This window comes from Notolepis coatsorum (assembly GCF_963971535.1).
Source record: "Notolepis coatsorum genome assembly, chromosome: 1".
Lineage (NCBI taxonomy): Eukaryota > Metazoa > Chordata > Actinopteri > Aulopiformes > Paralepididae > Notolepis > Notolepis coatsorum.
This window is the reverse complement of record NC_140165.1, coordinates 272,834,965-272,861,016: the sequence shown is the minus strand read 5'-3', so window position 1 is coordinate 272,861,016 and position 26,052 is coordinate 272,834,965. Positions and strand designations below refer to the sequence as shown.

Below are 26,052 nucleotides of genomic sequence, written 5' to 3'. Positions count from 1 at the left end.
CCCTCATGCCCCTTTTTCCCCCCTACTTCCCTAGCCCTATTTTTTGTCCTGATTGTGAAGCGACCTTGGGTTCTATGAAAGGCGCTATAGAAATTTGATCTATTATTGTTATTTACTCGTTATTTCTCTCTTTAGCTTCCAATGAGGGAGGGGCAGCACCCCACTGGAGCACTATGTTGTCATTGTAATTAGTAATTGTAATTTTAATTTGACTAGCAAGCCGGTCTGGTGCTTTTGTTTTCTCTGCAAATGTTCATTCAAACCTGCTAACGTTTGTTTACGCAGAAACAATGGTACTGTCTCCTTTAGTCGACCATAGATTGCTTTAGTCATGGACAGCCCTAGCTACCATTGTAGTTGAAACCTATATGAATTGTGATGTTAAGTGTGTTGGTGCTTTAGAGTGAATCCATAGGGTGTTAACCTGCACCCCTTATGGTTGTGTTCCCACTGGAGAAGACATTAATTTCTCCATTAACCAATGTTTGAAAAAATATTACAATATTGCAGTTATTGGAATCACATGCCTTTTGGAATACATACTGTGTACAGCATATATGAAACTGATCAATAATGTGCCACTCCTGTAAAAGTTAAAAACTGTTTGTTTCATAACTGCACAAAGATCGACACAACATAAATGGCATATAGACCACTGATCTCTGGTTCAAAGCACTTTACAAAATGTTCTTCTGTTCTTCATCTAATGGTCTTGTTCTTCCTCTCAGTTTATTCTGCTAAGCCTATGCGTAGAATGCTCGGCGGCGGGGGTCCTCCAATGATGCAATGTAAGTAGCTACTTACTATATTAAAGGGGCAGCTCACCCAAAATAAAAATAAAAACATTTTCCCTCTTACACTGAGTAATATATCATTTTAATATATATCCACCCAGATTGTTTTGGTGTGATTGTGATCACTTGTAAACATCATTGAAACATTTAACTCTGTGACACAGAACCATATGTATTTCATAACCTAAACACATTTTCAACTGCAGGTGATTTCGTGTCCTGTGACATTGAAACTGATTCGCCTGGAGATTTCTGTATCGACTCAGGTATTTTATGTTGGATTGTCATTGTTTGTCTAGATCCCCCATAACGATCAATTATTGGCCCTTTACCCAGTGGCCATTTCTTTTGAGACGTCATCACAGGATAAACGCAGGTGTGATTAATAACATTAATGGTTGGTCCCACTCCATTTAGGTGAGAGAACATGCTCAATACAAGGGCCCCCCGGCCCTGGCACACCTACATGGAGTGGGATCATGTTCTTCTGGTGCTGCTCTGTGGTGACTCGGGTCCCATTCCATAATCAGGGTTAACTTTTTTTTAACAATTTCTGGAACTCCAGAGACTGCTGTTTACTTTGATTTAAAGGAACATACCAACATTATGGGAAATGCGCTTACTGTCTTATCCAGAGTCAGACAAGAAGATAGATACCAATTTCCTCTCTATGCCTTCAGTACAAAATTATCTAAACTAATCTAGTTTAGCGAAAATGAATGGAAGCGGATACGGACCACTAGCCCAGCTGTTGGCCAAAACCTCTCCTAGAGGTTTAAGCTTTGAGTCCTGTGAGTTGAGCCAATCCTTTGTTGTGTAAATACACACCCATGTGGTGATGTCTTGATGTTTTACCTTTCTGATGTCTATTATGCCACTGATAACGGACAATACATTCATTCAAAATTAATCTCATTAAGCCTGACTTTACCCTGCGATGACATTTGAAAAGGGCCAATCACAGTGCTATGGCTAGCCAGGAATCACAGGTCCAGGGAAATAAAAATGTGTTACAGCCAATAGTTCGCACAAGTGTAATGCCCCGGGATGTGTGAAAGCACAGGATGAAACCATGATGTTACGTACCTTTTCCAAGATAAAAACACAGAAAACGTTGTTTTCCACTTTGGTCCTCTGACCTGCAGCAGAAGTGGAGGAAGATGGAGATGATGAAGAAGAGATGGAAGCAACAGGTCAGTGGGCCCAGCTACAGTATATACTGTACCCTTATGTGTTGTCCATGTTGTCTGAAGTCTTTTTTGTTTTGCATACTGGAAATGTCTACACCTGTAGTACTGATACTTTATGTCCTATTTCTAATTTGTAGTACTGGTATTTACTATACTGTATGTCCTATTCCTAATCTGTAGTACTGGTACTTACTATACAGTTTTGCTATTTCTAATCTGTATACTAACATACACTCAACACTGTAGCACTCAAGTCTGAACACTTTAATGAACATTGTTACTCAGCTGATAGTGTTGTACCCTTCTTACTGACTTGTCGTACACAACTTGTAAGTCGCTTTGGATAAAAGCATCAGCTAAATGACTAAATGTAAATGTACTGGTACTTACTATTAGGGGTGTAACGATTCTACCTCACAACGATTAGATTCGATTACGATTCTTCAGGCAACGATTCAATGCATCATGAAATCTCTTAACACTTTAACTGCCAGAAGACGAGTTTAGGCGTCCTTCCCCGCCATGCTCAAGTTGCCGAAGACGCCGTAACTCGTCTTTGATATCAATATTTCAAAAATCTGTGATCGGAATCATATTTTCCATCCGCAGCCTTCACACACAGTTCAGAGCTCCTCTCAATCCTCTAGCGGTTCAAGAGCGCCATCTGGTGGCCGATCGGCAGAAGCGCCAAACAGGAAGTGTGGCTGAAGTGCTGTTCACCCATATTACTTCCGGCCACTCTCTATAGCTCCCGCGACTCCATCTTGACACAATACATAGCGATCCGTTGCCAATAACTCGATAAACAACATGATTTGGACGTATATACCATTATACAACATGGAAATGGACCGGGTATTTTTACATCCCATAATGGAAAACTGTCTACCCCACGCTGATCGCCCAACGGCCCGCGGAGACTGGGGTGAGTTTTAGCATGTAATATTTCCGTGTTCGACACTAACTGCTATGATGAACATTTGACCCACATTAGATGAATGGTATAACGCTGCCCACGGAATTATAAACGCCCCCTCGCCCATCCGGTCAACATCAGATGACGTGTAGTAACTTCCAGAAGTCCGTCCAGTTGGATTTTTTTTATATCACGCCGATTGCTATCAAACTGTATTTGATCATCAATATAATGCATTTGGGGCTATAAATCACGTTCTGGAGAAAGCTGCAGAAAGAGATGAAAACATACTTATACTTTAGATCATATTTTAGTATGAATATGTGAATGAAAAAGTTTAACGTTCATACACCCTGAACAATACATATAGGACATTGAATGGGCCCTAATAATGGCAATTTAGCAATAGAATTTAAAAAGTTATAGCCCTGCAAAGAAGGGGAACTTCTCCATAGACAAATAGAGCTGGCAACCTATGGTATATCATGAATTTAGCCTTAGGCAATCAAAGTGTTAATTTGATCACGATTCAATTAGATACATTTTCTATCAGTTAATTCCCCAAAATAATTTGAATACACAAATGTGGCTGGGGGAACTGATTCACTCAATATGAATGGACTATAGGTCAATAAAAACAATACACAATTTATTTTTTTAAACATTCAAAGATTTTTTTTTCTTTTTAATTTCGATTCTAATCGATTCTAACATTTTCAAATCGATGCAGTTGAATCGTCACATTAGGATCGATGCATTTCAATGCATCGTTACACCCCTACTTACTATACAGTGTTTCTATTTTAGTACTTGTACTTACTATAATGTCCTATTTCTATTCTATAGTACTGGTATTTACTAGATGTCCTATTTATAATATGTAGTACTGGTACTTACTATATGTCCTATTTCTATGTAGTACTGGTACTTACTACAATGTCCATTGAGGCTTCATCAGTGTCAATTAAGCAGGATCATGGGTTAATCGTCGGTCTAATGAATTAGACTTTTTATCTGCAGACCTAATCTAATTTTAGATTGTTCTGATCAATAAATAATCTTCTTATTTCCTCCTCGGCTCATGAAGAACCCCCTCCTCCCAGCAGAGACCCCCTGCTGCAGCTGATCTCCCTCCAGAAAGCATCAGGCTCCTGGCTCCTGGAGCCGGCCCTGGCAGTGGCACTGGAGAAGAGCAGCAAGGAGCTGGAGAAGACTAAGCCTGCACAGGTGAGTCTCACTGGAGAAGAGCAGCAAGGAGCTGGAGAAGACTAAGCCTGCACAGGTGAGTCTCACTGGAGAAGAGCAGCGAGGAGCTGGAGAAGACTAAGCCTGCACAGGTGAGTCTCACTGGAGAAGAGCAGCGAGGAGCTGGAGAAGACTAAGCCTGCACAGGTGAGTCACTGTCATGCAGTGTTCTATCCACCTTGTGCTTCTCAGCAACTAGGATGCATAAACTTTTGGCTGCATTCAGATCCAAATTAGCACGTTACCTCCCCTCGTTGTCTTCTGTTTAGTGAGCCCTCTGATGATGACAAAATGCTTGATGTACAAGTTAACCCATCTCCGTCCATTACATCATTGTTCTTTGTTAAAGGTCCCATATGTGCCACTTCTTTATCTTTTCAACAATTGGATATAACTCCTCGAAGTCTATGGAACATAAACAAATCTTCCCTATAGAAACTATTCTAGATCTAATTTTAATATATTGTTATTTTTTCCCCCTTAATTCAATAGGCTATTTTTGGTAACATTGTTCTTTCCTAATGTGATATCAGAGCCAATTCTATTCTTGTTTAATCAGAACATTTATTTCAATGTATTTATTTATTGAGGGCGGCTAAGTGGTGCAGTGGGCAAGGCGCTCGCCACTAATGCAGGAGATGCTGGGTTCGAGCCCAGCTCTCTGCGTTGCTTCCGGCTTGGCTGGTCGTTCATACTAATACAATTGGCAGTATGAGGGGGTGGGAAAGCCGGTGGGTGGGGATCGGACGTTGTGGACAGCGACTCCTACAGGTCGGTTGGTGCGCCTGTACAGCAGAATCAGGAAGTATCAGGGGCAGCGTGAGCCTCCCACGCGTTACTCCTTGCCGCTGAGAGATCGCACTGTACAGGTGAAAAGATGCGACTGCTGCCTCCTCGTGTACCGGAGGGGACACGTGATGCAAGGCTTCGTCCACATTGCAGCCGACCAGTGGGAGGCATGGTCTAGCAATGTTCGAGACAGGGGAGGGAAGAATTGGATAATACGAAAATTGGGATGGGAGAAAAAATAGAACCTTAGTGTTGCCCACTAATGGGAACTCTTTATCTTAGTGACTTCCTTTTTATATAACAAAAGAAAATACAAGAAACTAGCAACAAATGTGGTGACCTTTTAGGAGCCTCTGTGAAAAGGTTTTTACCGAAAATGTGAGGAACTGTGCCATGGCTACAGTGAGGAAAGACACCGCAGTAGAAGTGCACAGCCTTGTCCTCCAGAGAGGGAAGAAAAGGACACGTTTGTCAAATCTGGTTAACATTCTTCTGTACTCATCATGGGCTCCAATGGTAAATGGACTGCATTTATATAGTGCTCTTATCAAAGGCACTTTACAACTTGTGCCCCACATTCACTCATCGACAGCAGAGGCAACCATGCAAGGTGCCAACCTGCTCATCGGGAGCAGTTAGGGGTTAAGTATCTTGCTCAAGGACAGGCTGCCGGGAGGAGCCTGAATTGAACTGGGAACCTTCCGATTACCAGACGACCACTCTACCTCCTGAGCTACTGTCGTCCCTCTCGGTTATGAAAACCCATGTGACATCATCTGGCAACAACCATTGATTGGAAGAGATGGCAACACCAGACCCATGTCATGTTTTTCCAGCACTCTACTTTTCAGACTGCTCACTCCACGCAGACTTTAATGTCCTCTCTGTCTACCTTTCTCTCTACCTCTCTCTCCCTCCCCTCTTCTCTGATTCTCCCGTACCAGGTGAGCAAGGAGGTGTGGGCCACCATTCTGGCTCTGGTCTGGCTCCATGGCTTCAAGATGGAAGCAGAGGAGGAGTGGCAGATTCTGGCCATGAAGGCTGTGTCATGGCTCCGTGCTCAGAAAAGAGTAAGAAGTAAGAAGCATTTTGTATAAAAGTATTCTGTACTTCTGTATGACAACTATTAAAGAAACTTGAGAAAGGTAATGAGTCCTGTATGAAGAGGCAACACTGGACATGTTGGTTTCAAATTGTAGACCAGTTGTAGAGCAATTGATTGGCCTCAGACACACACATATATATATATATATATTCTGGGTTTCAGGCCTAGGTGGGAATGAAAAAGATTTTCATATATATTTTTCAAGATATATTTTTATGTCTATCTTGTAATACAATTGTCATGGTGCTATTTCATTCCAAATGCTCTGTATAATCCTATTTAGTCCCATTAAGATGTATTGAGGGTACTTGGTCTTGACATGTAGGACAAAAAAAAACATGAAGCACATTGTTAAGCAGAAAAAAATAAATCAATAAAATAAATCAGTCTATCATCACATGGCATTAGGTTACTGTAAGTATTCGGTGGTGATAGTTTATCGTGTCTGTTTTTCAGCACCATGTGTGACAGAGTGTGTGGAAGCTGGAAATGCTCTGTTGGGCTGCAAGGTGCAGAAAGAGGCCCTAGGACTCTGAGAGGTTCCTCCTGCCTGGCTCCATCGTATGCCTCCCTCTCGTCTCTCCGAGAGGACGTCTTGGAGCAAGAAATGGAAGCTTTTATTCCAAAATGTTAAATTTATTTTATAAGTGTAACCTGATGTTTATTCTTCACAGAAAATAATACCTTCCGAGATTAAACCAGTTTACTTTGTGAGTGAAGTTCTAGCGAACTGTGCCAAAGATTAACCTCATAACATATTCCATTGTGAGTTTTACTTTCATACAGTCAGTCGTGTTGTACTGCAGTTGTCAAAGCTTTCCTAATGGATATTACATTTAGTAAACATCTGTTCAAATGCAAACCTACACCTTGTTTACCAATACACAAGAAACATGTCAAAGCTAACCTGATGCAAATGTAGTCCTACAAAAGGCTTTGCAGCAATGACTGTATTCATAATGCTGTGCTTATTGCCATATTGTGGATGATACTACACTATAATTGAGAGCTAATTGTAAAATCTGAAAATTAATGTAATCTATAGCCTACCTACATTACTGTCTGTTGTGGTCAGGCTATCGTGCAAAGCTAAATCTAGAATTACATAATTTTAGAGCTAATCAGTGCCCTTTACATTTGTTAAAGTTACCATGTTTACCTCTTGTTCTTTAATAAAAGTAACTTTTGAAGTGTTTAAAGACTCCACAGTAAGTTTGAATCGAAAAAAGTCATGGCATGAAAACTTGAGGTGTGCATATCAAGGTAATTATAGTTAAAGGTTCTATAGATAACATTGAGCCACTAGATGTCCCACTAGAGTACCAGCATGTCTCAACTAGCAGCATGTTTATCCAATCAGGTGCATTCCATGTGGGGAAATGGGAGGGGATACAAGAATCAAGAATCAAAAGGTTTATTTGTCACATACATACCAGGGCATACAGTAAAATGCGGGTGGTCATGCCCGCATTGATTGTGCAAAATACAATAATAAAAATAGGCATAGAAAAAATAAAATAAATATAAAAAATAAAATAGGTAAGACACAAGATATGCATGGTAAAAAGACATGCTAAGTTCCTGAGAAACTGGTTCCTATATATACTACTATACAATTTACAATTATTAACTCAATGTATCTAAACTATACTATACAGTACCTCCTTCCTTTTTAAAGTGACTTTCTATTTTTTAAAGTGACATTTTGTTTAAAGTGATTGTTTTAGTGGTTGCCGCCAGGGTTTCCGTTAGAATTTTCTTTTGCAGGTCTGAGTGTCCGGTAGATTTCAATCTACCGGACAAATGGGATAAATTCCGGTCAGAGTTTATTGAGCTTAAAAACAATTGATAGGCCTATATAAAGAATGACATCCTCAAGGCATTTATAATATTTTAACTTAAAACTAGGCTACTTTTGCGTATATACAGTCATTAATATATTCCAAATAAAATAAGTCTTCGTACTGCTGCCGACTTGAGGTGTCGGTGGGCAGTCTGCCCGACATTAATAAACAGCAGTCTGTTATAATCACATTTTTATGAGCTAACGAATTCCGTTATATTGGACATTTGTATTAATTATATCAAGTGAAGAACTGAGAAATTTGGCAGAGAGAGACGGCAACATTATCGTGGGTTTGCGTGATGTATATCTCCACCTCCCAACGACTTGGTGCTGGTCATAATGTACGGTGAAAATAATTCCCTCTAAGCACAATTTGATTATTTGAATAGTATTAAAATAGGCTAAAATTAAATAGCCTATGCGATGAACGAAACAATCATTACATTTGTTTCATCGTTGCTTCACCAAGCAGCCGGTCTAATGACATCGCTGTTGTCAGCGCGAGCTTGCTGCTGCTAGATTTGCGAGAAGCATCCAGCTGCAGACCCGCAGAGCAGAGGTGTTTTCAGGTCCGGTCTGGGGACCGCTCAGCAGCGCCCCCCACCCAACAGCTGAATTGCCAATGGCTGAATTGGAGTACTGCACTGTGCCGGCAAAGCTGGCGGATTCTGTGGGTCTGCAGCTGGATGCTTCTCGCAAATCTAGCAGCAGCAAGCTCTCGCTGACAACAGCGATGTCATTATTAGACCGGCTGCTTTGTGAAGCAACGATGAAACAAATGTAATGATTGTTTCGTTCATCGCATAGGCTATTTAATTTTAGCCTATTTTAATACAATTCAAATAATCAAATTGTGCTTAGAGGGAATTATTTTCACCGGACATTATGACCGGAGAGATTAAATATGTCGGACTTAAACAGATTTTGCCGGTCAAATACCGGTAATTACCGGCTAACGGAAACGCTGGTTGCCGCATGAGTGTTGTGTGTGTGTGTGTGTGTCCGTGTGTGCTCATGTGTACTTGTGAGTGGAGAGTTCAGTGTTCTGATGGCCTGGGGGAAGAAGCTGAGCCGGAGTCTCTCTGTTCTTGCAGCGCGTGACCGTAGGCGCTTGCCTGACTGCAGCAGCTTGAACAGGCTGTTGTTGGGGTGGTGGGGGTCTTTCATAATTCTGCAGGCTCTGGATTTGCACCTCCTGTTATACAAGTCCTGCAGGGGTGGTAATGCAATACCCGTAGTATGCTCTGCTGAGCGCACCACTCTCTGGAGTGCCTTCCTGTACTGTAACGTGCTGTTACCAAACCAGTGATGTTTCCAGTCAGAATGCTCTCTACAGCCCCGGAATAGAAGGAGTGGAGTATGTTCCCTAATACTCTGAACTTCCTTAGCTGTCTCAGGTGATAGAGCCGCTGTTTCGCCTTTTTCACCACAGAATCTATGTGTTACATGCATGCAACATGTAAATAACATCCATTTTGGACCCACCAAACTTTCTAAACTTTTCTAAAGGTTCTGTGGATGTTTTCTTTTATGATTAGTCTACATACAAATTGTATCTATACTTTTAACTAAAGCTAGGCATGAAAAAAAAATAACTGGGATGTTTACATGACTGCTTCCCTTTGATTAGTAGGACAAGGATTGTGGAAGCACTATCAGTGTTGAATTATAAAAATATTATTTATAGAAATGCTGCTCCTTCCACTCTTAAACCCCTAAACACGATCAGTGTGCCCTCAGATTTATTACTGAAGATAGCTACCATTGCAGTGTTTGATCAAGTGGGTTGGTGTTCTCTGGCAAAGTAAATATTACTATCTGTTTATCTATAAGGCCATTGACGGAAAGCTATCAATTTACAGTATATAATATCGCAATGATGCTGGATTGGAATTTTGGACCCTACCTAACTCGCTCAAAAGACTAGCTTACTGTATGCTTAAAGGGGCACTTCACCAAAAAGCAATGCTTATTTATTTTGCACATAATCTCACATATCCAAAAACTCTAAAACATTTGCATGCATGCATTTAGTTTCACACGTTATTGAGAGTAAATTAGTTAAGCCTACAGTGATGTCATCGGGGACATTGAATCCTTGTGTTAATTATAGCTAAATTAAAATATATGGTTGCCCATAATAATAATACACTTTATTTGTATAGCACCTTTCATACAAGAATTGTAGCTCAAAGTGCGTCCAACAGAAGAAGAAAAATAATTGGCACATAAAGTGCAGACATAAAATCAGTTTTAACATCCCAATAGGCCACCCTGTTTATGGTTTGATTATATTTCAGTTTTAAAATAGACAATAAAAAGAGTAAAATAGTGCAGTGCAATAAAATAGTAGAATATAATAGACAGAGTAAAATGATGCAACAATAAAAAAAAAATCTGAATTACTGTTTAACAGTTTAAAACCGTCTTTACCTTCCTTGTTTGATATCCACAGTTTAAGGGTGCAGTTCTAGGCCTGGGTCCTTCACACAGTTTTAAAGCCGGACAGGCTTGCTTCCTGCTTGATACCCACACAGTTCAATACCTGATGGTTTAGAACCTGTAATAAAAAGTTTAATAGAATGGACAGAGCCCTGGCTTATGGTGTCATCCTTGGCCTTGATTTAATTTCCCTCGGCATGTTACAGATCAATGTGGCTGATGCAGAATATGGTTTCAAGTCCAATGCCTCCATTGTCTATCCATTTCAGCCAGGCACTGTGAGAGTCCCAGAAAAGACACTTCAGCAGAACAAACAAAAAAAACTGTCCAGATTCAAATCGAATCAAAATCTGTATCAACGGAAGTGGAACATCGAAAAGGCAAGTTGAACGTTGCTCCAGATGCTCTCTCCAGGATTCCCGCCTGTGCAGAATACCGTCTGTACTCAAGCAAAAAGGATGCTGTAAGTCTCCCTGTATCACTCGCACTAATTTGGGAAGAACAGCACAAAGACCCCAAGATGGAAAGAATCTTCAAAGCTCTAGCAGAAGGTGGTGATACTGTGGAACAAGGTTATGTTGTCCTGACAGACAAACTCTACCATAAAACACAAATGTCAGACAAGCAGTTTCACTATCGTATTTACATTCTAAAGAGCCTGGTTCAACAGATGCTCCAAAACTATCATGATAACCCTCTAAGTGGCCATGTTGGGATACTCAAGACCTACAAACAACTTCATGAAGTAGCTTTCTGGCCTAGAATGTGGACAGATGTCAATCAGTTTGTCAAACGCTGTGTCAAATGCCAGAGTCTGAAAGCAAGCAACAGGAAACCGGCTGGTAAGATCCAACAGCACACAGTCAAAGGTCCCCAATGCGTTCTTTTTTCCTGTAGCCGCATTTCTGGCAGACGCTCTCTGATTGGCCACTGACTGACGCTCTCTGATTGGCCACTGACGCGTTTGCCCAATCGCGTGACGAGCTGTGTCTTTGCCCATTTCCACGTCAAACAGCCTGCAAACTACCTGGCGTTCTATCGCCATGCTCTAAGACAAACTCTAACCTTAACCAACTTCGAAAGAGTGCCTAAGCTTAACCGTCTAAAGAACTTGCCGTCATGCTCTAAGACAAACTCTAACCTTAACCAACTTCGAAAGAGTGCCTAAGCTTAACCAGTGTAGAAACAGGCGTCGGCCAATCAGAGAGCGTCTTGCCAGAAATGCGGCTACGGAAAAAAATAACGCTGCCCCAAGGCGTGAACACTTAAGGCAACCAACTTGCACTTCCGCGTTTCTCTGATTGGCCGAGCGCCTTCCGCGTTTCTCTGATTGGCCGAGCGCTAAGCTCCAGGAGAGAGGCTGAAAACCCGCCGTTCTTGCCCGACTGATGGGAGCCGAATCCCGGATCCGATTTGTCTGATGAATACCCGCAAAACATGGAGGTCCCGAACGCATGGAAGTATTGATTGTGCCGTAACGAATCATTAAAAAAAGATACCGTTAACTGGAATATGTTGTGCCTTTACACATATGTTGGATTATGTAATTGGTTTGTCATGACAAACAAATAAAAAAATCGCGATTTACGACGGTGGCTACAACAACACACAAGTGACTACATGCATGCATTGATCCCGTTACCGAACGCAGATTTCAGCCTGGAATAATGGGATTTATGATCAACCAATGGACATATCGATCTACCAGATTCCGATGACTAATGATGAAATGCTGCCGGCGATCACATGGGCTGACGGTAGGATACTATTCCCCCAAATTACAGCTGGATTGGACATTGTTTTAAAACGCAACGTGATCGATCAGTGAAAATGGCTACGTGAACGCACACTGTATTGCTAATCAATAATATTAATCGGCGTCCCCCGCCGCCCCCATTTCATCCATAGATGCTCTGTAATAGTCCGGATGCTACGCAGTTTGTTTTATTTCATTCGTATATATACAGCAGAAATGGCGTTTGATATATAACGTGACTAGCCTTTGGCCTATTATCTAGCTCCCAGAAAAAAGACTAGGCGAAAACTGCGATAAACCTTATATTCACGGCGCTATAAAATGACAACCAACCGATGGATTTTTATTTTCTGTAAGCCATTATGAAGGCACGGTTTATGCACTCAAGTGACAATGAGAATGGACAGATAGCAATACTATAAAGTATATATATAGCTGTTAGAAAGTACATCGGTTTGTTGACATCGCTCGGTCCTCTGGCCTATAAATCGGCGCGGGACGCTGGTCGTCAATGTGTTAAGGGGGAGCTTAGTATTCCTGCCTCTGAGAAACGCGGAAGTGCAAGTTGGTTGCCTTAAGTGTTCACGCGTCCCCAAGACACACAGCATTTGGATCACACCTCCAAGGGTGATCTTCTCAAGGGGGGGGGGGGGGGGGTGTAGCAGAGTGGCCTATTGGCACTGCCCCTTTGAGACAGGCAGTCTAATTGCTATAGGCCTCAGCTGAGTTGATTGGAGAGTGTGAAGCAGAGCAAGTGGAGCAGAGCAAGAGAGAAGGTTGGAAGTGAGAGCAAATGGAAATACGGAGATGAAAACAAGTTAAAATAACAAAGAGCAACATAACATGGCCAATCAGAGATCTCTATATCACTTGTAAAGAGAGGACACCAGTGCTGGCAAGTTAACTTCTTCACTGAACTGTCTCTTCAACTATCCCGGACTTGACCACCTTGTAATTCACCCAAGATCTCCATTGCCCCTGTTCTCCCAGCTTCCCCTACACATCTCCAAGCTCTCCTCAGCCACCACTTCAGCCTATCCCCAGCCTGCTAACACACACACACACACTGAGCACACACAATTTGGACTGTTTTTGTTTTGTTTTACTTATTGCCGTTTTGCACTTGTGTTTTATTTATCTGGTTTGCACTTGTTTGTTTTATTGAATACAGTATATATATAATGTCACTATGTTTGCCAGCCTCTTATTCGAACCCTTATCACAAGCTAATTTTTTGTAGTGGAGGTTACTAGAGTTAACCAGTATTGGACAGTAAGCTTTATTTTGCTTATTTAATTTGTTGACAGGTTTAGCCTGTCTGGCGCCCAAAGCACAATTATAATTCTAAAATATTTTGATTATATTGGACTGACCACCACTAGTTTGTATTACACAATAGGCTACTTATTCTAAACTTCTTAAATATTGCCCCTGACAAATACCCCTCATATTATAACAAACAAAAAAACAAACTATTTTAAACAATAAAAACTAAACAAACTAACAAACCCAATCTGAAAACAACCTTAAATTGAACTGAAAACAAAAATACAAAAGTAATAACCCTGGTACATACATCTCATTTCAAATTTAGGCCATAGTGTATTTGTATTCATAGTATTATCATGACTTGTTCTGCCAACCAATACAGCGCAATACTGCAGGTCATTGCTAATATCTACCAACAGGTTTGTAGCCAATCAGTGTTGTTGGGGAAACTACTACTACTTCACAATGAAAAATAGTTAAACAAAATCTTAAAACGTGTACATGGCCATGCATAACTACTGTAGCTTGCCAAACTAAAGCTAATTTGAACAAGTAGTTCAACTATGCTTGCACCTCATGGTACCAAAGCACCTCAAAGGCACTAAAAACAAGATTACAAACATCACAAAACAAACTGGTCAGACTACTGCTTGACCTTACTCCTAGAACCCACCTCACCCCTGCCCACTTTGATAACCTAGGATGGCTTAGAGTAGACGACAGAGTACAGCAACTTGCAACGGGCCTGGTCTACAAGATACACTACACCACTAACTAAGGTACCCACGTACATGTCAAAATGTTTGCATTGTGTATATACATCACTCGGTGCTCACGAGACAAACGACATCTAACTTGCCTGCCAATACACAGCGTTCTGAAAAGCGAAATTAAACTAAATTGTTTTGGCTATAATGTAACCGTCATGGACCGCGGAACCGGTAGGGCCAGTAGGGCCGTGGGCCGGCCCTACCAACTTTTGGGGTGTAACATTTTTTTTTTATTTTTTATTTTTTTTTGCTCTGCGCAGTTTAGGCGCCCTCCTCTATATCTACAACCATTATTTTTACATAAAAAAAATTCTAACAAGGGAAAATGAGCCAAACATCTAAAACGGTCGGTCGGTCTGAGCCTCAGCTTTAGGTGTTCAGTCTTTCTTTCTTCTTAATTTTCTTTGAAAGCAAATTTGCACACTTTTGTTTGTTATTGTTATTATTATTATTGTGTGTTAGCTAAGTTGTTTATTTGTTTTAATTCTTTAGGGCGTTTTCACACCTGGCTCGTTTGGAGCCGTTGATCCGAAACCTGGAGCGTTTCCCCCCTATTTCGGTTCAGTTGGGCATATATGAACACAGCAATCACATTCTGTTGCGGAACAAAACAAGCGGGCCGAGACCACCTGGAGAGGGTGATCTCGGCGCACTTCCAAACGAACCCGACGCGACTCGTACGCTGTGAGAATGCAATCGACTTAAGGGCAAGGCGAAACACGGCAGGTGAAAAAGAGGTTGTTTTTTTTTGGTCAATTTTGAGATTGTGCTATTTTGCTTCCATAACATGTTTTTTTTCAGACTATTGGAAAGGAAACGCTCGAAAAATACATATATAGATGTTTATTTTACTACACTTTGTCATGCTGCGCCTGTTGATTTTGCAGCATTCCGAATTCAGATCACCGGCATTATGAGGTACAGCTGTCTCGCGCTGAGAGCTTGTCACAAGCACCGAGATCTCATTGGGCTGGTGCAGATTTCTGATAGCGTGATTGGTTCAGGTGCATCACATGCTCTGACATCCTGTTGTCAGCCGCGGGAGATTCATTCCGCGGTAGATTCATTCCGCGGGAGACCTGATCTGTCAAAATGCCGAAACAGCGAGTGAGGAAACTCGGCGTAAAGAGTTCCCATAAAAGACAACAACAATTGTTGGTAGCAAGAGGGTGTAAACAAAAAGAAACTTCTACTGGAGTAGAAGATGAAATGCCTTCACAAAGCGCATCGATGCGTAAGCTGTCAATTGGAAAGCAGGAGTGTTTAGACAGCGGGGAAACACCAAGCCTCGTCACACAGCAGTGGCTTAGTTCATGTAGCCCGCTTGAATGAACTGATCGGCGTGTTGATATGTCCTAATTGCGCGGGGACAGGGCTTCAAATTATCATCGATCCGCAGAATCGGGGGTTCTGTAGCAGTTTGATAATTGAGTGCAGTCTGTGCGAAACAGATCAGTACCGCAAAAGTGTCTATACATCCACACGTATCCACGACTCAACCAGGAACGATGTGGCGTTTGATGTGATGTCCTCTTAGCGCACAAATTATGTTTGGGGTATGCAGCCCTCAGAAAGATCAGCAAAGTGTTGGGGATCCCTGGACCTCTCTCTCTCTCTCTCTCTCTCTCTCTCTCTTTAGAGACCTTAGGGTGCACTTTACATTTATTCTTAGCTCTTGTTCTTGCTTGTAAAAAATAAAGGTGCAGTACTTTACTGTATAACTGTTAACCCTTTCACTGCCACACGACGGAGTGTTAACCTTTTATTATCACACAACCGACGGTTGTGAAAGGGTTAACCTTCTGTGTATTGTCACAGTGAAAAGGGTTAACCGGTTGGTAGCGCTGCGATGTTTTGATTTTTTTTGGGGGGGGGGGGGGGGGGGGGGGGGGGGGGGGGCGCAGTGGTGAACCTCGCCTAGGGCGCCAAATATGCTAGGTCCGCCCCTGGGTGTATCGAACTCAAACATTATGTAAACAATAATAATAATAATAATAAACATTAACAGTCAAATGTATATCAGCAAATACATTTACGTCCGCGCAGTGTGAGTGCTGCAGGGATCTTATCAAAGTCCAATCAACCAGATGACCCCGCTGTTCTTGCAGGTACAAAACGGATACAGGGAGAAGGTACATCTCAGAGAAATCGGTCTGTTCATTCCAAGTGGTTCAAGGACCACAGATGGCTAACGTTTTGCCAAACAAGAGCAAAACTGTTCTGTACACAATGTCGTCTTTGGACAATGAAAGGTGTTCTGAAGGGCCAGATTAACACTGAGAATCTACGTTTATTATTTTGTATAACTTGTATATTATATATATATATAAGCTATATACCTTTAAGCTTCCGTTTTGAATCATAGTATTATTTGCTCGCCTCATTGGGCCCCGCCCTTGACATTGGCGGCGCCAGCAGTCGCGCCCCCCAGACAAGTTCAAAGACGTGTCCGGGCAAGTTCAGACATGCCCTAAGCAGGCGCATTGATTCCGGACAAGTAATTCGGTGGCGCCTTAGAAATCACTGAGTATATATATTGTAGATGGCGCAAGCAGCCGCGGTGTGTGAACAGCAGTGAAACCTAAACACGTGAAGTGAAAGCAGTGAACCGAGAAGTAACCTAACTGTAACTGAGGGGTACAATTCCCTGACTGTATTGAGAGTATGGTATCATTAAACCACTACTTAGTTATGTACTTTAATTACTGGCCATACAGTACACGGTATATATGGTGAACACCCACACAAGAATACGGCTTAACAAAGAAAGTCATATTTAGAAGTATTTATTATCAGAGCAGCAACATAGGTTACAATATTGAGAATTATGGATTGCGCTTATATGGCGAAGAACACTTAAGTAGGTCAAGAGCGTAAGTCCATGAGCATATTAAGATGGGTATAATTAATACCACCTGTAGCATAAGAATTATATAAGGCACACTCGTAGTCAGCTGGAGATACTAAGGGGGGTTCCCTCCGGTTGTAAGCCAGCAGGGGAGAGGAATGGTCGGGAGCAAAGTCTGGATCAACGAGGAATAAAGAGACTCCAGATACAGGAGACAGTGCAATAATCCTTTGGTCCGTAGACAAAGCAACAGCTATACTCCGGTATGCATGGCAGCATGGATGAAAGCTAGCCAGCCTCTGTGGGTCCTAGAGGCGGGCTCGACGGTGCTCCTCACAGGGTAGATCCCACACAGCAGTGGGGTAGACGGTTCTCTGCTCCAGCAGCCACAGTACCAAAGCAATATAATCCAGCCGGAAAAGGCTCTGCATTCGCCGGTGTAGGTTCTCCAGTGTACATATCCAACGGTTCTCGTCTAGGACTCCTCGGATGGCGGCACGAGTTTAGGCAGCCCAGCCTGGATAAGAGCACTAGCTCGGTACGACGAACCGGTGGTAATGCTGGTCACTGTAGAACGGTAGCCGCACGATACACTATAAATAATAGACTATTACTTTACAATAGAATAGGTCGAACTCGACGCTACAGCGTTAAACTCTGACACTTTAGCTATCAATTCGCACACGGTTCTCAAGGCTCTATTTAGGGGCAAAAGGGGCCCACTTCACGGCACGTTGTATCGTGGTGAAGGCTTCAACGTTTTGGTCTAACTAACTGCTGTATCCACCTGCGACGTATTTATACGTAAAGTGAATAATCTAGTGCCAACCTCATTTCTGTCTCGTATTACTGCGCAAACCTGGACATGTTGAGACATGTCTTAGCGGTAGCTTTGAACTTGCCATTGGGGGTATGGCCGTTGGCGCCTAGGGGTCGCTGTCCAATAGGAGAACGAATATTATGGTCTGGCCTGTACCTAGGTAAAGGGATATTCCGTGTATATGTACAAAGAATATACAAGGGATATCAGACGATATACAAATATTATACAATATATCTCAAGTAATAAAAATATATATTCGGTTTAATCTGACCCTTTGTAACAGCCGCCTCCTAATTAGTCCGCACCTAATTAGATAAGCAGAGACAGATTAACCGTCTTGTCCACTACTCAATGTCCGTTGTGAGGAGTAGGGCGATTCACAAAGTCAGTGGGTCATGGTCGTCAGCAAGGGAGTCAGGTAGCCTTGGCAACTCTATCAGCCTCGCCACGGGTCGGGTGTATGTCCGTCCCTGGACGAGCACTTCTGCCGCTCTGACCTTTCCGTCGGCACCAGTGATCACTTTGCTTACGCGGCCGGCCGGCCACATAGCTCGGGGTAGTGACTGGTCTATAATCATGACGACTGTGCCCTCCGTCAAATTGTCTCTTTCTTTTACCCATTTCTGGCGGGTCTGTAGAGACGGTAGATAGTGGAGGAGGAAACTGTTCCAAAACTTGTCAGCCAATACTTGACTGTACCTCCACATTCTTCGGCCGTTCGCTTCCTCAGGTCTGTACACTGTCTGTGGGAGCGCGGGGTCCAGCCGCCCCATCAAGAGAGTGTTGGGGGTGACTGGGTCGACATCTGCTACATCACTTGAGACGTAACCGAGGGGCTTTGAGTTCAATACTCCCTCGATCTCTGTGAGGACTGTCGTGAGGACTTCTTCCGCCACGGTCTGGGCCCCAAGCACGGCGTACAGGGCTGTCTTTATTGAACGTACTTCTCGTTCCCAAGTTCCCCCGAAGTGCGGGGCGTTCGGGGGGTTAAACTGGAAATCAATCTGAGAGGGAGCGAGGTGGGTCTTAAGTTCTGGGCCCATAGCTTGGAAGCTCTCTCTCAGCTCTCTTTCTCCGGCTTTGAAGTTTGTCCCGTGATCAGACAATAATATAGACGGTTTTCCTTTTCGCGCTGTGAATCTCCGGAAGGCCATAAGGAATGAGTCCGTACTCATGGTTGGAAGGAGTTCTATGTGTATCGCTCGGGTGGTCATGCATTTGAATACAATACCCCACCGCTTCTCCGTCCCTCTTCCTTTCTTCACATACAGCGGGCCGAAGCAGTCCATACCGGTGGAGTGAAAGGGCTTGTCGCCGAGTCGGAGGCGACAGGGGGGTAGGTCAGCCATCCTGGGTATACTGGGCTGTGCTCGCCACTTGCGACAGTCTAGACATGTCCGCTGGAAGCGTCGTACTGCTTCTCTTCCTTGCAGTATCCAATAGCGACGTCTGATCTCAGCGAAGACTCTCTCTGCCCCAGCGTGGTGCACGTCCTCGTCGTATTTCTTTATGATGAGCTCTGTGACCTTGTGTCGGCTGTTGAGAACTATAGGGAACTTGACGTCATCCGTTAAGTCCGGGGCCCTTCTCAGACGACCACCCACTCTGATGAGATCATGGGCGTCGCGCTCAGGGGCCAAGTGGAGCAGTCTGCTGTCTGACGGGACTGGCTTTGATCCCTGCAGACAGTCTAGCTCGTCGGGGAACGAGTCTCTTTGGGCTCGCTGTAGCAGAAGGAGTTCTGCTTCTTCGTAATTAGTTGCATTAATGTCAGTAGTGGAGGGGACCTCAGGGTGGTGCCACAGGAATGTCTTTAACTGCGCACTCTCAAGGGTGGGGCAGTCGTCTATGTTGGGGTCTGTGGGGACTGGTGTGTGCGTCAACCCACAGAACATAGATTTCTTCATCTCTGCCTCCTCTTGACTAGCCTCCCGTGGGGTGGGGTTAGGCCACTCTTCTTCCGGGAGCTTGAGGAACTCGGGCCCGTCACTATAGATATTGTGACGTGTGAGGTCATCCAGGGACATTCCCTGTGTGATGACGTCTGCTGGGTTCTGTTTTGTGTCCACGTACCTCCAGCATGCTGATTATGTTAAATCTTGGATCTCTGTGATTCTGACTCCCACGAAGACCTTGTATCTACACGAATCGGACTGGATCCATGTGAGTACGGTCATGGAGTCTGACCACAGGATTGTTCTTTGCACCGGGATGGTGAGTTCACGTTGGATTAACGTGGCGAGTTGCGCTCCTACTAGGGCTGCGCAGAGCTCTAGACGCGGGATCGATTGTTGCTTGCGGGGGGCTATTCTTGAACGAGCCAGGATGAAGGCGGTATGTATTTCTCCTCCCTCCTCTCGGGCCCACAAGTAGGCCACCGAACCGTAGGCTACTTCGGAGGCGTCGCTGAAGACGTGCAGGTCCATCTGACACGTCTCCAGCCGCACTGTGGGTGGGAAGTAGCTGCGGCGTATGTTGACACCTGGGAGCGAGTTGAGTTCTGTTTCCCACTCTCTCCATGTGGAAGCAAGGTGGTCGGGTATGGGGTCGTCCCAGCCCTGGTCCTTGTCCCACAGCTCTCGTACAATCATCTTTGCCCTGGTGGTGTAAGGTAGAATACATCCCAACGGGTCATATTGTCTGGCGAGTGTTCTGTATACACTCCGTCTGGTGGTCGGTAGTGAAATCGACCTTCCCTGCTCCTTGGTCAGGGGTGTGTGTCTATAATGGAGCGAGTCTGTTTTGAAGCGCCAGACTAGTCCTAATGTCATTTCTTGGGCTTCACCTGGGATGGTCGCCATCCAGGTCTCGCTGCTTGCTGCCTTGTCCTCTGGGGAGAGGCTGCGCAGTACTTGAGGGTCGCTGCTGGCCCACTGCCGGAGATCAAAGCCGCCTTTGATCAGGGAGGCGCGGAGCTTGAGTAGGAGGGTCTCGGCCTCTTCTGGCGTCGAGACGCTTTGCAGACAGTTGTCCACGTAGAAACTCTTCTCTACACTTTGTCGGACCTCCTCGTCAGCTGCTGGGTCCTCTGCGATATGTTTTTGCAGTGCGAACGTAGCACAGCATGGGCTGCATGTGGTCCCGAAAGGGAGGACTTCCCATTGATAGATGGATGGTTGCTCATCCCCGATCCTCTCTCTCCATAAGAACCGCAGCAGGGGCTTGTCCTCTTCCACTAGTCGCACCCGCAGGAACATCCCTTTGATGTCGCCGCTGATGGCCACCTTGTTCTGGCGGAAACGTAGCAACACGCCTAGTAGAGAGGGGCCGAGTGTTGGGCCGGGCAAGAGTTCTTTATTCAGATTTTGTAATCCGATCTGGTAGCTGCAGTTAAACACAATTCGATCCTTGCCGTTGTGGTGGACCTTGTGGTGGGGCACGTACCATGATTCGGTCGTCTGATCGGCCTCTTGAATGTCAATTTTCTTTATGTGTCCCGCTGTGATTAGCTTGTCAATCTCAGCGCGGTACACAGTGGCTTGAGCGGGGTCTCTGGCTAGGCGCCGCTCGGTGTTCAGTAGATATCGCTCCGTCGCTTCTTTTGAGGCGTGGAAGGTGGGCATACCCTCTCGCCTCAAGAGTGGAGTTGCGTATCTCATCACTCCATTGACCTCGACTGTCTTTGTCCCCTGCTCGAGGAGGGCTATGGCATAAATGTCTTCCTTGGAACGAATGTGTTTCTTTTCGTTCTTAAAGGGCATTGTCTCTAGTGTCCATAGCCTCTCGACGTGCTGTAAGAGGGTGGCGTCTTCTTCCGTCACTCTGGAGTGGAGGCAGCGAGTGGCTGCCGGTCGGTTGGGAGACCTGGAGAGGGGGCCTTGTAATGTCCATCCTAGGCGGGTCTCGACTGCTGCTGGACAGCCTCTGGGCCCAATGTGGACCCGGTCCGTCGGGACGATGAGGTGTGCGTGGTTGGATCCTATGAGCAGGGTCGGGGTGGCGCCGTCGATGAGCGGTATAGGTAGTTGACGCAGGTGCACGTATTTTTCCATCAGCTTGGAGATGGGGTAGGTGTACCGCGACAGGCCTATGTCTTGGCTGGTGAAAGCGTTAGTGATCCTATACCGCCTCTCTGGCTGCCCGCTTGCTGCGATAGTGAAGGAGACGTTCTCACCCTTGATTGTCTTCAGGTCTCTTCTTATAGTACGAATCGTCATCGTTTCTTCGCTCCCCCGCAGACCCAGCTGGGCTGCAGCGGATGCGAGGAGGAGTCTTTTCTGACCCGTCATCAAGGACGGCGTAAGTGTCCATGACCTTGTCCTCGTAGCTTAATGTCACTCGGACCACCTTCAAGAGCACTCTGGAGCTCCCGCTGCTGGCGGGGTCAATATACATGACGCTTACTCTGGTGCTGCTTGGGGGTGCGGGTTTCTTCCTGTTGCTGTCATGCAAGACGTCCAAGTGGGCTCCGTCACACCGGCTACACCTCTTCTTCAAGCGGCACTCGGCTGCTATATGGCTGCGCGCACAGCGGTAACAGCGGCGGTTGGACTTTATCCATTGACTCACCTCGTCGGCGGTCATCTTCTTGAAAGTGTCACATTGTGACAGCCAATGTTCTTTCTCGCAGTACTGGCATACAATCTTCCACTTCTCTTTTGTCGAGGGGGTGTTGTGGTTCTTGTTCCGCGGTACTGATTCGGCTTGGTGCATGACGGTCACCAGCCTGCGGTTATCGTTTGATCTCCGAGGTCCATCTCTGGGACTTGGTCCACTCCGCACGAACGTATCCAGTCGTAGGCTGCTGACTTCTCTCGCGAGGAAGTCGGCCAGGTCTAGGAGGGATGGCTCGGGACCGTTGGGATCACGGTGGTCTCTTTGCCGCCTGAAGCGCTCTTGTCGGGCTGGAGGAAGCTTCTCTAATATCCTTTCTACATTAGAGTTAGCGTACAGTTCGTGTCTACCCTTTTCCTTTTGGGCCCCCAGCATCCCTACCAGGGATTGTACCTTGATAGAGAGGTCATCCAATGAGCGATTGTCTGTGGCTGGGGGGAGACGGTCAATATTCCTTATCTCTTGTATCACGTAGTCCCATATGCGTCCATAACGCTGGTCGAGGGCTACTAGAGCCGCGGTGTATGGGGTACTTGAGTTGGAATATGCCAGCGCTATATTATGCGCTCTGGGCACCTTCAGGTGCTTGAGGAGGATAGCATATTTGTACGACTCATCAGGGACGTCGGACATCATAGTCTCTAAGCACATCCGTAATTCCATGTACTGTGCTCTGTCCTCGTGTGTAAAATCCGGGAACGTCGGTGTGCCAAAGTACGATGCCATGGATGGCTGGCACATCGGTGAGCGCTGGGGGAGAGGCCTCCTGGGCGAGTCTCCCCTTACGTGTCGTCGTGGGCTGGTACTTGGTGGGTACCAAAGCCCGGGTACCCAGGTGCTGTTCCTCGGGGCTGGCTGTGCATCAAACTCACCCTTGAGTTGAGTCGGGGGTCTGTAACGCAGGGCCTCGGGGGTAAAGTCTGGGCTGTACTGGACCTCCTGGTCCTGTGGAGTACGATGCTGCTGGTGGGCTTGACTTTCCTCCTCTTCCTCTTCCTCTTCCTCTGCTAGGTCTTCTAGATCTTGAAGTCGTCTATTCAGTCTCTCTGCGGCATAGGCCGGTTCTTCCCGGTTGCTGGGTCTCGCATGGACCGGTCGGGGAGGGGGTTCGGAGACGTGGATAGGCTCTTTCTGTTGGCCGGGCTCCGGGTCGCTTGGTCGGGTAGGGGAAGGTGCCCTAGACCCTTGTCTTGACGATGCCCTGGAGCTCCATGCGGAGAGAGGGGGTGTCGCCCTGGCAATCAATTGCTCCATTATCTGCGCTTGTAGTCGGTCGCGCTCTCCTTCGCGCTTGATGTGAGCGAGGTCGCGCTCTGCTTCGCGCTGGGCTTGGGCTGCGTCGCGCTGTGCATTGGCGGCGTCGCGCTGTGCATCGGCGGCGGCGCGCTGGGCATCGGCGCGGTCTCTTTCAATATTCTCTTCCGTCTGAAGGCGTCTGGTCTCCAGGCGTATGCGGTCTCCAGGCGTATGCGGTCGTCTTCACTCCTTTGCTGCGCCTGGAAGCGCTCTCGCTGGGTTGCAGAGTGTTCGCGTTCACTAAGGGCTTGCGCTTGGAGTTGCGCGTGAAGGCGCTCTCTTTGGTCTGCAGATTGTTCGCGCTCACTCAGTTGTTGAGCCTGCAGGCGTTCTCTTTCCATGGTAGAGTGTTCGCGCTCACTTAGCTGTTGCGCCCGGAGGCGCTCTTGTTCCATGGAAGAATGTTCGCGCTCGCTAAGCGTCCGTGCTTGGAGTCGATCGCGTTCAGTGGAGGCTGCCAGGGTGGCGATGAATGCCTGCGCCAGCATCTTGTCCGCTTCGCTGGGGGAAGACACTGATGGAGGTGATCGGCTTCTGACAGTGCTCGTTGCAGATCCGTTCTCCTGGCGCGCTCCGAGGAGGTCTATCTCCTGGGCGCGCTTCTCTTCGGGTAGTGGGTCGGGTTCCGTCCCTGGAGCGCTTTCTTTATCCTGGAGCTCTCCGGGGACCGTCCCGTTGACGTTGTCGGGGGGTATAGTCATGTCATGTCCCTCCTGGTCCCCCCCGTGAGCTTGGTCAGTTACGTTAGAACCCACTAGGGTCTCTACTGGCAAGGTCGCCTGGTCGGTAGGGTTTGACATGCTTTTACTATCCGCTTTTCCCGCATTTAACGTCTGTATAAAGCTAGGTATTAGACTGGCAGCGTAGTCCTCTAGGTAAGGAGGTGGCTGCCGTCTGCGCTGCAGGCGTTCTAGCTTAGGAGAGCCGTTTGTGGAGTGTTCACCGCTGGCCATGGTTAATATCAATATTATATTTAGATATTACACTGATATTCCTCCGGCTCGAAGGACCAATTGTAACTGAGGGGTACAATTCCCTGACTGTATTGAGAGTATTGTATCATAAAAACCACTACTTAGTTATGTACTTTAATTACTGGCCATACAGTACACGGTATATATGGTGAACACCCACACAAGAATACGGCTTAACAAAGAGTCATATTTAGAAGTATTTATTATCAGAGCAGCAACATAGGTTACAATATTGAGAATTATGAATTGCGCTTATATGGCGAAGAACACTTAAGTAGGTCAAGAGCGTAAGTCCATGAGCATATTAAGATGGGTATAATTAATACCACCTGTAGCATAAGAATTATATAAGGCACACTCGTAGTCAACTGGAGATACTAAGGGGGGTTCCCTCCGGTTGTAAGCCAGCAGGGGAGAGGAATGGTCGGGAGCAAAGTCTGGATCAACGAGGAATAAAGAGACTCCAGATACAGGAGACAGTGCAATAATCCTTTGGTCCGTAGACAAAGCAACAGCTATACTCCGGTATGCATGGCAGCATGGATGAAAGCTAGCCAGCCTCTGTGGGTCCTAGAGGCGGGCTCGACGGTGCTCCTCACAGGGTAGATCCCACACAGCAGTGGGGTAGACGGTTCTCTGCTCCAGCAGCCACAGTACCAAAGCAATATAATCCAGCCGGAAAAGGCTCTGCATTCGCCAGTGTAGGTTCTCCAGTGTACATATCCAACGGTTCTCGTCTAGGACTCCTCGGATGGCGGCACGAGTTTAGGCCGCCCAGCCTGGATAAGTGCACTAGCTCGGTACGACGAACCGGTGGTAATGCTGGTCACTGTAGAACGGTAGCCGCACGATACACTATAAATAATAGACTATTACTTTACAATAGAATAGGTCGAACTCGACGATACAGCGTTAAACTCTGACACTTTAGCTATCAATTCGCACGCGGTTCTCAAGGCTCTATTTAGGGGCAAAAGGTATGAGGCGCCGTTTGGGACAAAAGCCTGACTAATACAAGACACCGCCTATCCAAAGCCTGACTTATACAGGACACCGCCTATCCAGTTATCCTGCGCGACCCAGTTGGTCCGCGAGAGAGGGCCAGTTGGTGCGCCGATTGGGACAAAAGCCTGTCGAATACGAGACACCGAGGTCCAGTTGGTCTGCGCGCGCCGACATGTTTTTTCTAATACAGACACCGAGGTCCAGTTGGTCTGCGCGCGCCGACATGTTTTGTCGAATACAGACACCGAGGTCCAGTTGGTCTGCGCGCGCCGGCATGTTTTGTCGAATACAGACACCGAGGTCCGGTTGGTCCGCGCGCGCTGACATGTTTTGATCCGCGCGCGCGGACAACTTTTGGTACGCGAGAGAGGCCCAGATGTCCGGCGAGAGAGGCCCAGATGTCCGGCGAGAGAGGCCCAGATGTGTCCGC

At 45.8% G+C, this 26,052-nt stretch overlaps 1 protein-coding gene across 8 annotated transcripts in view; it reads left to right on the top strand.

Annotated features, from left to right (window-relative positions):
• LOC311232811 (von Willebrand factor A domain-containing protein 5A-like) overlaps positions 1-7,231 on the top strand; it is a 152,016-nt gene extending 144,785 nt beyond the window's left edge. For 3 of the 8 annotated variants that reach the window (XM_084319621.1, XM_084319620.1, XM_084319617.1), the window contains 6 exons: positions 729-788; positions 1,001-1,060; positions 1,940-1,987; positions 3,988-4,127; positions 5,879-6,011; positions 6,496-7,231. In XM_084319621.1, coding sequence (XP_084175747.1) covers positions 729-788; positions 1,001-1,060; positions 1,940-1,987; positions 3,988-4,127; positions 5,879-6,011; positions 6,496-6,575 — 521 coding nt within the window. In that variant the 3' untranslated portion in view covers positions 6,576-7,231. The remainder of the gene's footprint in view (positions 1-728; positions 789-1,000; positions 1,061-1,939; positions 1,988-3,987; positions 4,128-5,878; positions 6,012-6,495) is intronic. The other 5 variants (XM_084319618.1, XM_084319614.1, XM_084319615.1 and 2 more) reach the window with 3 other exon arrangements.
• The last annotated feature ends 18,821 nt before the right edge of the window (positions 7,232-26,052 follow it).